The sequence below is a fragment of the Tupaia chinensis genome, unplaced genomic scaffold (genome assembly GCF_000334495.1).
Source record: "Tupaia chinensis unplaced genomic scaffold, TupChi_1.0 Scaffold147282_1, whole genome shotgun sequence".
NCBI classification, from domain to species: domain Eukaryota; kingdom Metazoa; phylum Chordata; class Mammalia; order Scandentia; family Tupaiidae; genus Tupaia; species Tupaia belangeri.
In genome coordinates, this window is record NW_006207133.1 from 5,384,218 (window position 1) to 5,397,861 (window position 13,644).

At 46.1% G+C, this 13,644-nt stretch overlaps 1 protein-coding gene across 1 annotated transcript in view; it reads right to left on the minus strand.

Annotated features, from left to right (window-relative positions):
• The window catches only part of CLASP1 (cytoplasmic linker associated protein 1), a gene marked incomplete in the record, with an annotated part of 276,864 nt that overhangs the window by 193,069 nt on the left and 70,151 nt on the right, over positions 1-13,644 (minus strand). The window contains 4 exon segments of the mRNA XM_027768717.1: positions 1,209-1,306; positions 10,067-10,142; positions 10,524-10,615; positions 12,169-12,272. Of these exon segments, the coding sequence (XP_027624518.1) occupies positions 1,209-1,306; positions 10,067-10,142; positions 10,524-10,615; positions 12,169-12,272 (370 nt within the window).

Here is a 13,644-nt window from a genome sequence, read left to right on the forward strand (position 1 = left end):
CCTCCCTGTTTCCCTATGCCCTCCAACTCTCCCTACAAGACTGTTTGGCATTGTCATTTTTAAGTTCTTTCTCCTAAGTATTCTCACCATATACTGGAAGACAGAATACAGAGATTCATAAAAGCATAAGGATTAAGAAAAAAAACCTCTATTTCCACAGATCATCTTTCACGCTATTCCCATCTGGTCACCTTGTACAGACCACTGGGACCATGAAGGCAGAATTCTTGACTACATGGAGGCACAGGTCCCCTTCCCTGCCCATAGAGCCACGACTCCTCTATCTTTCACTATGCCTTCCCACTCCCAGATGTCCAGTGCTCTGTAAACTCTTCTGTGAAACAGGGCAGAGAATACTAAAAGGCTATTCAGAAGAATAGGATTTCATCCTTAACTCTCTCACTAAGTGTATAATCTTTCAAAAGTTACGTCACGTCTTTGGGCCTCTGCTGTTCCCATGGATACCATGGTAGGCCAACATGCACTGCTCCGTGAGCCCACTCTGGCTCTATCTCCATAATTTCCACATTATTTTTTCCTGTAAAGGAGCGGGGGCCAGATGAATGCTCATAATTTGATGCTAAGAATCCCCATCATAGTTAAAAATATAGCTATCCAAGTGTTGTATTATTTAAAATTTTTTAACTATAACAGACATCTGTGGGTTTAGGTTGTCAGGGGTCTGACAACATGCTGATCCCCTTCCATTGGCTTCTACATGTTGAGAATGACATGACTGAACAGCAAACATTTTAAAGACATTTTACAGAATTATTCTGATGAATTTCTATCCAGCCTCCTTCTAGAACAGCTTCATTCATCCAAATAAATATATTTTAATCACCTGCTTTACTAGATGCTGAATTATAGACACAGACAGAATCTTGGAGAAAGAACCATAAAAACTATAATGATGCTAAACTTTTCAACATCAATCACTTTTAAATGTACTTATAAAATCCATATGTGGTGTGAGACCTAGCAAGATGTCCGGGTTATAAAGTCTTACTTTTAAAAAAGTGGAATGGGAAGGGATCTCTGACTTACAAAATCAAGATGATCTCTAACCCTCCACCAACCCTCAAATCATACATTCTTTGTATAAATTTACTACAACAGCAAGAAAAAGTTAGTGCGACCAAAGATATTAACTGAAAAAGTGGAGAAGAGTGGGGAGGGGCAGAAAAAGGAAAAAAGTCTGAACTCACCGGGATTGTGGCAATCCTTTCTTACTGAGATCTGCCCTCACACGTTCTCCTACATGTCTGTAAATTTCCACTAAGCTGTTTATTGCTGCATCTCGAACCTAGATATAAAAGAAGAGATCTTACAGCTGCTCTGTATCATTCCCCTGCATGTCCTGCTGGGAACACAACAGGCCACATACCACCCCAATTTCTCACCAGCTTACCAGTGCAAATGTGGAAACAATCCCTTATGTACATTTGACTAGATAAAGCCACATTGTCAGGTCTCAGTCTGCTAATACAATTCCAAAAGGTAGAAGAAATTTAGGTCCCCTCCCCTACGAACATATTAAAGTCCATATCCCTTAGTTCTTTCCATTCTTTAAGATTATTTCAAGAAATAAGAATTTTAAGACAATCTTCCCAAAATAGAAAACAAAATAGAAAACACATAAATAAATGAATTATATTAAAACTATAGATTTAAGTCAATTAAATGAACACTGAACAAACAACAAAACTTGGTAGTCAAGGCCACAGAGCCCCATAGTCAAGAAGCTCACAATCCTAAAAAGATGAAGAAAAGTCAATAATTCCACATTTAATACAGGGCAGGGGGACCAGCAGATGGCATAATGGCTACTTCGTTGGACTCCCATTAAGTTGACCATGGTTCTAGTCTTGGACCTGTTGGCTTAAAACTCATGCTGGGCATATGTGCGTGCATGCCCAAAATCCCAAGAGGAGAACAGAAGAGAAAGGACTGTGGCGTGACCATACTCCTGGGGGTTGATTTCTTGCTTTCTGTGGCAGGATGTAATAAATAATATTCAAGAGTACAAGAAACTTGCACACTGTAAAGAAGGGAGCAGTCACATCAGTGTATCAAGAAGTGCTCTATGACGAGGAAGAAACCACTGAAAATGTGCTTGGAAAGGCAGAATTCACCAGATTGAGCTGGAATATGACAGGTTCCAGGTGCTAAACGAGGTATGGTCTGTGCACAGGTGCAAAAGCAGGGACCCCAGCACACGTTTCAGAAAGAGCAAGAAAGCCAGGTAAGAGGGCAGCACCAATCGAGGCCTATGGGACAGGAGGGGTTTTTTTCTTTCTTTTTTAAGTTTCTTTTTATTTGTCCCATGAGAAAGAGACAGAGATGAGAGAGAGAGAGACAGTGAGAGGAATGCACCTTCAACATGGTCTGCATGCTGCAATCCACCCCAGCTAGCCAGGGTCAGGCACAGGCAACAAGTATGCACAGGGAGACCTCAGCATACAACCCTGGGACCTTCCCATTTGGCTTCAGCATTGCAGAGTGCTATGTCAACACTGTGGCACCACAGGTGCCCCAGGATGGATTTTTAAAGAAAAAAAGAAAAAAAAAAGAGAAGATTTGAATACAGATTATATATTAAACAATATCATACCAATGTTAAATTTCTTGGGTGTGAAAATTACATGTGGTCCATCTTTTAAAAAAGCTTGTTATTAAATAACACACTGATATATCTAAGGATTAAAAACATTATTATGTCTGTATGTTACTTTTAAATGGTTCGGAAAAAAATGTCTATGTATGTGTATCTCTGTGTAGTCACACAGAGACCTAAAATCTGACAAAATGTTAACTGTAATGGGGTTCGATTTTTCTATCATTTTAAAATTCAGTAAATAAAGAGCAAAAATGTTTTAAAATACAGAACAGAACCAAAGCCAGGTAATATCAGGAGTAGGCAAAGATAAGGGAGCAACATTTTAGATTTGTTCTCAAGCAATGAAAACAAACTGATGGAGAAGGAAAAAAAGAGAAAAAGAGTTGAGATAGAAGTAGTTTACAATGGAACCAGCAGGTGGCGTGGTGGTTAAGGCGTTGGACACTCCCATATGGTCGACCATGGTTCAAGTCCTGGACCTGTTGGCTTGCTTTCTCCCTTTCTTCTCTCCTCTCTCTGTGTCTCTCTCTGGTCAAACTAAACTGAATGAATGAATAAATAAATAAATCTTTAAAAAAAAAAAAGAATACTGCAGGCTACCCTTTGACAATGTTATACAACAGGTTAATTCACTCAACTTCTCCCGCTTCTGGTGGAAAAAGGCAAAGGCCAAGCCAGATTGTCTATCACCTACGCTACAGACTAAACTGTATTCCCCTAAATTAAAATGCAAAGCCCTAACCCCACAACGTGACTGTGCTTGCAGACAGGGCCTATAAGGGGGTCATGGAGGTTAATGAGGTCACAACGGTGGAGCTCTGAATGCTCAGAGAGAAACCAGAGCTGTGTGCACAGGAGGAGGAGGTGCGGGAGTCTCAGTGAGACAGCAGCCATCTGCAAGCCAGGCAGCAAGCCCTCAGCAGGACCCGACCATGTCGGCACCCATCGCACATGTCTGGCCTCCAGAACATGAGAAAGTAAATGTCTGTGCTTTAAGCAACCCCTCCCACGCTATTTTGTTATGGCAGCCAGAGCAGACTAACACAGACTACCAGTTTATCTCGGAAAATGATAAGTGCTAATGTTAGGAAGCATGGTGATACTGAAATTTGCATGTATCACAAAAGTAGAGCGAGAGTGTCGTGGCTGAAGCACGACCTATCCAGCCCAGGTGGAACGCTCACAGATGCTGAGGTCTCCAATGTTGGCTATGTCTCTCCCTCCTCCCTCACAGGGCTGCTTTGTGCTGTCATGGAGGGGATGGAGCTGGCACTGCCCAGGGCCCACAGCTGCTCTGACCTGAGCATCAGGAACAAGTGCACCACCTGTGCTTGCTTCCCAGCTAACATCTGCTCAGACCAAAACATGCCAGAGGATCTCCTTAAAGAGCAATCAGTATCGGGACCAGCAGTTAGCGTAATGGCTATGACGCTGGATTCCACGTAGTCGACCGCAGTTCGAGTCCCAGACCCAGTGGCTTAATCTCACGCCGGGCGCATGTGCGTGCGTGCCCAAGATCCCGAGAGGAGAATGGAGGAGAAGGGATTGCGGCGTAGCCACCCCTCCTGGGGGGTGATTTCCTGCTTTCTGTCTCTCTGTCTCTCTCTGTCTGTCTGGCGAGCGCACAGTGCCCTATAGCAAAAACCTCTCAAAAAAAAAAAAAGAGCAATCAGTATCTAGTCAGCTACTTAGAAAGTGTGGGCCATCAATAGTTTAAGAGATTTAGTGAAAAAAATTACTACTTCTTGTTAAAGAAGTAGCCCTAAAGACCTATTTGGCCACTCAGGAACTATGAAACCTTAGCCAAAACACTTTAACTCTTGATCTCAATTTCCTCCTTAAGTTCACGGTTGCTTTGAGGACTAAAGGAATAATGAGTTGAGAGCCAGCCTTGTAGCATACCAGTAAATACTTGCACTTAAGAGAGCTGGATCCTGAAGGCCAGTAGTTCAAATCCTGCTTGAAAAATATGCTGGGTATGTGTGCACATCTGTTCAGAACCCCAAAGGAAGGAGAAGGAGGAAAAGGGACTGAGGTGTGACCATGACCCATGGCAGGGGTGTGTAGGGGTTGTACTTTCTCCCTTTCCCTGGAAACTGTATGCACCCTCTGGCAATTAAAAAAAGAAAACAAAAACAAAAAAACAAACTTCATTCAGCAAATATCTGAATGACTACTACTGAAAATGAACTGAAATGCCCCCACAGGTTATGTGAAAACTGACAAGCGAGCAGACCAGGCTGGATGGAGAGTGATGCTGGCATGGGACCCCATGGGAAGAGACAGAGGAGGAAATGTGGAGGCAAAGCAGGACACCATCACTCAGCCCTGGAAGGATGAGGGACAGCTCTGCCACACCCGAAAAATCCGATTGCAGGCTAGCAGCTGTGACCTAGAGTTGTGTCTAGAAAGCACTCAACACAATAGCTAGTATTATCTACATCTTCTAAGCCAACACCCTTAACCTTTAAAATAATCCTTCTTGGGGCCAGCAGGTGACGTGGTGGTTAAGGGTGCTGGACTTCCTCACAGTTGACTGCAGTTGGAGTTCTGGACCTGATGGCTTGCTTTCTTGCTTACTTTCTCTTTCTCTCTCACTCTGTCCCTCTCTGGTCAAATTTAAATAAATAAAGTTCAATAAAATAATACTTTAAAATAATAATAATAATCCTTCCTCTAATTTAGTAAGTTATGGAGTCAGACCACACTCAACAGTCTAGATTACATTTCACTGAAGAAATACAGATGTACAAATTTTCTTCAGTACAGGTTGCATATCCATAATCTGAAAATCTGGTACGTTCCAAAATCCAACATGACACAACAAGTCCCAGGACTTCCCTACTCAGGACCCCGTTAGGCAGTCAGGGACTTGTCACTGCTCTGGTGAAGAGTTGGGTTTTCAGTGACTCGCATCCTAATCAATACACTCAGTGCACAGCAGGCCACACTGCGAAGCTTCCGAGGGGCCTCGTCTGCTTGGGTGCTCTGCACTCAGACCGCTATAAAGCTGAAGGCACACCTGCTAAGGCCAGGGTGATCTGTACAGTTCATTTAAATGCCAAGTCAGGCAAGCAGCAGCCTGAGGAGCAGGGAGAAGACTCTCCACACTTGAGGGGAGTAAAGAGCTGGAGTGGGCCACGAGCCTGGCTGGGTGCAGGGACGGCACTGACGCGCAGTGCCCTCCTCAGGCTGAGACTTAGAAAGTGAAGCAGGGACAGCCATGCAAAGAGTTCTGGTGTACCTTGGGACTGTAAAGAGGAATGAGTGAGTCCTGACCCCTAAGGTTTAGAAACTAGCTGGATAAACATGAAAATGTGTAAATAAAGGCAAGAGAAATGCAACCTCTGACATCTGCCCCCAGGAGGAGGAATGACTCCCGACTAGAATCAGGGGAGAGTGTGGCAGAAAGTCCTGGCAGGAGGGATTTCTGGGAGATGTGGCGTATGAGTGTGGATGTGTAAGAGTGTGTACGCGCACATATAGACATGTGAGGTAAGATATTCCTCAGGCACGCTGGAAATACACGGTTTACTCTCCAGTGCTCAGTCAGGAACCTCCTACTACAGAGTGTGGAAAGCTGCCTAAGAGCATCGTCCTCGTTGTACAGATGAGGGGGAAACGAGCAAAGCAAAAAAGCAGTGAGAACTTTCTCAAGACTGGAGGCGGGAGGCCTAGGACTCAATCCACAAAACCACCGCAGGCTGTAAAATCCAGGCCAAGGCCTGAGTGCTTCCTGGTATGTAAAGAACAGCCACCTAATAAAGAGTAGGTAGGAAGTAGTAACTTGAATTTTTGGCTTAATAAAACATTTTAAATAAGTCTCACATTTTCTTATTAAAAATAAATCTTAAATCTCTTTGCTTCTTTATTAAATTTTTTTTAATTACACAATCTATAATTATATAGAGCAGTTCCAAGGTACTACTTTTGTTTCTAAGTTGTATTGGGTCATCAGAATAGTCATGATGCATTTTTGCATAGAAAAACACAGAAAAATATGTCATTATTTTCCCAATAACCCAATATTCTTTTTTAAGAAGTATTTAATTTTATTTATTTGTTCATTTATCTTAATTTGACCCGAGAGAGAGAGAGAGAGAGAGGTAGGTGTCCAGGACTCAAACTGTGGTTAGCCACGTGGGAGTGTCCAGCACCCTAACCACCATGCCACCTGCTAGCCTCCCCGACAACCCATTACTCTTACTACCGATAACCGGGAGCACCTGACTTTTGGTAATGGTATTAACTTGGCACCTGGAGGTAGGTGCATATTCTACACCACACCTCCTCCCAGTATTTGGTGTAAGGAAGCGTGGCTATGCCAACAGCACAGATATATCTAAAGACACTAACGCTACCTTACAACGAACTGTGTTCACATAGTTAAGAGAGTACACAGCTAGGAGTTTCTCAGAAACCCCCTGGCACATGGCAGGTGTTATTTCTGCAAGTGAAAATGGCCATCTCAGACATGAGGAGACTATTGAGTAACCTGGCCCTTTTCAGGTCTCCTAGCTGACCCAACAGGTCACACCAGCACCTAAGGACAGTCACCCTCCAAAGCACAAGAAGTGGGGAGTAAGGTGCTACCACAACCCCCCATTCTAAAGGGGAAGCCAAGACTAGAGACAGAAGTACCCAACAAGGTCAGCTGACTGTTCAGTGAAAAGCGAGGCCCTGACCAGGCCCTGTGTCTTTACCCCAGCATCTTTCTCTGCACTACACAGCACGAAGTTTTAAGCACACTGCACCTGTTGGCAGCTTTAAATCGGCCTGTTGAACTGCTTGAGACTGAGTGCTATCTTAAATTGTTAAACAGTGAGATGTTTTCTGAGTGCAGAACTGAGCTGATCACTTGATGTTTAATCTGTGCTACAACCAAAATTAGGAAAACCTTGTCAAAAATCCCTCAAAAAAACCCACAAGTTAACCCCTTCTCTAGATCTAAAGGAGGAAAAGTCTAGGCAGTCAGGGAGCAGCCTGCCTCATTTCCGCAGATCTTTTAGGGAATGTCTACGGCTGGTAACTGGGGCCGGGCTACCAACTGAGCTTCTCCTAGCAGGAGATCGTTAAAGATGCCACTGAACAGCTTCAAGGATGACAATGTCACTGTTGCCACAGTTTAAATATTCGTAATATTCCATTCTAAACGTCTCTTAAAATCTATATGGAATGTATGAACTTCCAGGCAAGGAAATACGGAGGTCGTCCCCACAGTACATGTCAGTTGGGGTGTGGGGGGAATCCTAGGATAACAAGATGGTGTTTCCACTTCCACCTGGAGGATGCTGTCCACCTCAGTTACAAAAATAAAATCTAAGGCTCAAAACAAAATCAAGCTAATAACCTCCCTCTTACCCCACCCCCCAAAAGTGCCCAAGCATGCACACAGACAAGGCAGGCCCAGAGAATAAGCAGATTTAATGTAAGTGGAAGGAAAAGAGCATGAAGGGAAAAGAGGGGCAGAACAAGGGGACTGTGAGCCACGCCACAGCAGAGTCCACAGTACCCCTGCACCCCAATCTCAGTCGGCCTCACAGTGTGGTCCTGGATGGTGTCTCCCTGGTCTGTGTTACACAACTGAAATGCACTCAGGGAAGCCAGTCCCCATGCCCCAAAGTCTCCCACAGGCCCACAAAGAACATCTACATCCCCTGGCCAGCTAATGTAATTCTCTACATCAGAACAAATAACCTTGACCAGCCTGGCTGGCTTTTGTGCTTTCCCCAGGCCACCTGTTACAGCAGTGCTAGCCTCAAAGTGTGACCTCCTGTACTGCTTTTTCTCTACAGAAAACAAAAACAAAGACTGGGAGGTAGGAAGGCACAAATAAGCCATTTGGTAATTTAGAATCTTTTAAAAAATGGTTCAAATGGATTGGCTCTATGGCACAACGGCAAAGCCTGCTCAAGAGAGGGGGGATCCCACGTAGTAACCAAGGCTCGAATCCCAGCCATCCGGAAACATGCTGGGCGCACGTGCGAAATACCCAGAATCCAACAGGCGGGAGAACCGGAGGACAGGGGACGTGGTTTGACCAGACCCTGTGGAGGTGCTCCTCTCTCTCATTCTGTGTCTCACTCTCCTGTGGACATGCACGTGCTCGATCATGAATAAACAGCTCAAGCACTTCGAAATGAACGTGGAATATAAGGTATGACTCAGTGAGACGTATGTAAAACTCACTGAGTGGGAAGAAAACAGGCCAGGCAAGGGAGGCTCAGAGAGGTCAGGCAGGGGGCAGGAGGGGAGTTAGGGAGAGAAGCGCCCACAGACCACCTGCTGCTGGAAAGAAGCACAGCTAAGGAAGAAGAAAGGATGAGAGAGTCAGAGGGTGGTGGACCCCGAGGAGCTGGTGGGAGTTAAGGGGAAGGAGAGAGTGACAGCCTCTTTGGAGGGTAATTTAACAGTTAGCAATTGAGATGTAAAATGAGGTGCCTATTGGCCAAGCTTGCTTTTTATGTCAATTACTGTTCCATTTTCTGCCCCTTTATCTAATGAAGTCTCTTATTAGTTTGTCTGAGTTCACATAATAAAAATGATTCTGGGTAAGAAACAGAATTAAACTGGGTGAGGGACCAGCAGACGGCATAATGGTTATATCACTGGACTCTCACGTCATTGACTATGGTTTGAGGCCCAGACATGGAGGCTTAAAACTTGTGCCAGGAGCATGTGCGTGTCTGCCCAAGGAGAATGAAGGAGAGGAACTGCGGTATGGCCATCCCCCTTGGGGAGTGATTCCTCGCTTTCTGCCTCTCTGGCAAGCTCACTTGCCCTATAGCAGAAAATCTCTCTCTCTCAAGAAAAATAATAATAATAAATGCCAGCACCACTGGCACTCAGACTCAAGAAAGGCAAGCCTTGTGAGCTGCTGATACCTACTCACAGAGCAGCTCTCCCAGCTCATACCAACTGATGCCCTGGTTTGGAGCTTTGCTTTTGACTTAGGTAAAACTTGCATAAAATGCACACAGGTCTCAAGGGTTCAGTCTGAGGAAACTCCACAATGATACACACTAGCATGGCCACCTCTCAAGGCAGAAGAGAGAAAACTCTCTTCTGTTCACAACCCTTGGGCCCCCTCCCAATCACTCTCCACCTCCAAGAGGCAATGCTGACCTCAATCAGCACAGATCCCCCCACTCGCAAAGGCTGCAGAGATGGTGATCAGAGAGCAGTCTGGTCTTATCTGAGACGCTGGTCTGGGTGACATCAATTTCCAGGCTAGTGGTTTCTCTGCCGTATGTACAGAAGAGGGCAGAGTAGCCACCACGTTTTCCAAAGGCATTGCATAGGCAATCCAGGGAGATGGTATCTTAAGGATTACAGTTCAATAAGGAGGCATGAAGTCCGAACCCCCATCAGGTACAGAGAACCCCAGAATACTCCAACTGTCTCTACTCATGTCTCTTCCCACAACGTGTTCTTTTTCTCACTCACCTGGCTGTTGGGATCTCCAAGTAAGTTACATATATGTGGCACGATCTTGCTTAGTGTTAGAGTATGTGCTCCCGAGCTGAAAACAAAAGGATTGAGAACAGTGAGAACAAAGGTGCCCACACCTCTCTCTCCCCAGGGCTCCGTCACTCCTTACACCAAAGCTCTCCCTGGCCCACCCATGCTGGCTCCAAAGTATCGATGGCCCCTTTGCACTGTTCAGAACCTCCAATGGTTTCGCTGGACAGGTCTTCCACTGGCACCCAGGGCTCTCTCCAGTCTGGCCTTACCCCGGCCTTCTCACGTGCCTCACATGCGCTACCTTGGCACTGCTCGTTCATGGTGTTGCGGTTCCTATTCACCAAACTCAGCCCTCTCAACCCAACAGCAAGGCCTTCATGGGTCCCTGCTTTCTTCTCCCTGCCCGCTGTGTGAAAATTTCAGGTTCGCCCAGACTTACGCATTGAGTGTTGCAATAAGGCAGAGACAGATGCCTTCTCGAGTACGGAAATTCTTGTGTTTGAAGCCTCCAAGCATTCTGTCCCACACGTACTGCAAATGACAAAGAACAGGTGAGAAGAAGATTCCTGCAGCCTCTCAGTAAGGGAATCAACAGACAAGCCTTCTTTTTCTTGGGAGAGATTTTTGCTATACAGCGCATGTGCTCGCCAGACAGACAGAGACAGACAGACAGAAAGTGAGAAATCACCCCTCCGGGGGGGATGGCCACGCCGCAATCCCTTCTCCTCCATTCTCCTCTCGGGATCTTGGGCACGCACGCACACGCGCCCGGCGTGAGTTTAAGCCACTGGGTCCAGGACTCAAACCCTGGTCGACTATGTGGGAGTCCAGCGACATAGCCATTACGCCAACTGCTGGTCCCCAGACAAGCCTTTTAACAGATGCCTTTTAACTAATGCACTTAATCCTCTCAAAAGCACACTGGAATGATGACTGATAACATATTTTCAAGTACAATGCAAAGTATGGTAATAGAATATGCAGAGTCTTCAAAAGTCAATGGAGAATGCACATTATTTAGAAAAACCATGTGCAGGTTTTCCAATTTTTTGTACCAAAATAAATCTCTGCTTTAATTCTATTTTTCCATGAACTTTTTGAAGTCCCTTTGTTTATCAAGTTACAGCTTTCAAAATACATTAGTCTACAAAATCGATTTAATTCTCCCAACCACCCACCTAAGGTGAGGTGAGTTCGAAGAGGAGCGGTGCCTGAGGAGCTCGCGCCCTCACGCTGCTGCCTGCCTAGAGCAGCCTTCCCACCCTGTGCACAGGCCACGCGCTTGCTCGTCTTCTAAGGTCCACTTGGGCTTCACACAGCACCCCACACACACCGAGAAGGCTTCTTCTGACTGCCCCACCCTTGCCGTAAGGGTGGACGGCGGGGTGCTGGAAGGCAGGCTGTGTCTGTCCAGCCCAGCAGCCCAGCATACTGGCAGACAGGGACCAGGGCTCGGCAGGCCTCCTGACCCCCAGGCAGCACAACCACTCTTCACAGAGAAACAGAGTCAGTTACATAAATGAACTCCCGGAGCAGCCAAGCATGTCAGAGCCACTAGTTCACCCACCGTCAGGAGAAACACCCGTGATACAGTCACTAGTCAATTCCATGCCTTTTGCTACTTTTAATTTAAACATCTTGTATGGCGGTGGGGGACGAGGGGGTGCAGACTAAATGCTCTGAAAATCTTCTTAAAAGAAATGAAGCCTGGGACCAGCAGTTAGCGTAATGGATATGTCGCTAGACTCCCATGTAGTCGACCGTGGTTCGAGTCCCGGATCCGGTGGCTTAAATTCACGCCGGGCGTGTGTGCGTGCATGTCCAAGATCCCGAGAGGAGAATGGAGGAGAAGGAATTGTGGTGTGGCCACCTGCCCGGGGGTTGATTTCTCGCTTTCTGTCTCTTTGTCTGTCTAGCAAGCTCACGAGCGCACGTGCCCTATAGCAAAAACCTCTCCAAAAAAAGGGAAAGAAAAAAAAGAAATGAAGCCTGTGGAGTCACCTTTGTGCAAAGTGCACACGTATACATCCTCGCATATACACACGTGCACACATACCCACCGTCCCACACCTCTCCTGCCCTACCTGGGGATTAGCAGCTTGATCCATGATTTTTAGCAGCAGAGTCTGGTCCTGCTCCCTCACAGAGTCTTTAGCATCTCCCAGTCTGTCTATTAGACTCGGCAGCACTGAAATAAAAATGAAAATTTCTCAAATGAAAAACTATTTGGGCTCTGTGGTCACTGAGCACTGCTACTGCAATGAACCAGGAAGACAAACCCTAAACCTACGTGATGTCCCTCACTCTTAAACTCGCTAGCCTCGCCCGCAGTTCCACTCTCCTTGCGGAGGTCCAGAAGTCAGCACAAGACACAGATGATTCCCTTTCTTCTTTGCCCACTTTCCTCGAGCCAGCTCCCAACATCTTTGCAAGCTGAGGAAATACTGAAACAGAGGACCCTGGCAGGGAAGAGTCAACCCAATGAAATGTAGGTAGGAGAGAAAGGTGTGCACCCCACATGTCTGCCTGGGGCAGGAGCAGGCACCTCTGGGGCCACGCTTCATCTCCCTCGCGTGCTCAAGGCCCATCACCACAGACGTGCATCGAGAGTGCAGCTCCTCACCTTCCTCCACACACCCGTGGGTGCTCCAAGGGCCGTGGCAGACCACAGGTCAGCCTACCCTGCTTCTTGTGAAAGCATACAGACCTCTGTTACAAGCGATATCATACGGCCAGTAGGTGGTGTGCCAGTTCAGGTGTGGACTCCCACATGGCCAACTCTGTGGTTGGAGCCCCGGATCCAGCCGCTTAAAAACATGCTGGGCACTTTTGCATACATGCCCGAAATCTTGAAAAGAGTGGAGGAGATGGGACTGTGACATGGCCATACCCCTGGAGGGTGATTTCTCACTTTCTCTCTGTTTCTCTCTAGCAAGTACATGCATCCTATGGCAAAAGTCTTTTTAAAAATGAAGAGTGATGGGAGCAGCAGATAGCGTAACGGTTACTTTGCTAGATTCCCACGTAGTTGACCACAGTTAGAGTCCCAGACTTAGTGGCTTCAAACTCACACCAGGTGTGTGTGTGTGTGTGTGTGTGTGTGTGTACATCCCAAGGTCCTGAGAGGAAGATGGAGAAGGGATTGCGACAAGGTCATCTCCTGGGGGGATGACTTCTCACTTTCTGTCTCTCCAGCAAGCAAACACATCCTACTGCAAGAATCTCTCTATTAAATAAATAAATAGAGTAAGAGAGCAAGATATCACTGATCATTCAGCTAACTTAGGGGGGAAATGGAAGACTATTAAAATGTCCAACTTCTAAAAATAGGGGTATTCTCAATTTTGTAGATATCCAGTGCCAGGCCTTTTCTAAAGTGCACATGGACCACAAAGCAAAGACAAATCCACACCAACAGAGCTGGGGGGGGGGGGTTCTGTAAGGAAAGGGCTGCACAAACAGAGCTGCTGAGTGTCCAGACTGCAGACATGAAATACCTGAGGTGAGTTTAGACAGTCTAGAAATAAGCGGAGGAGTGTTTCATTTTGTAATATCTCTTT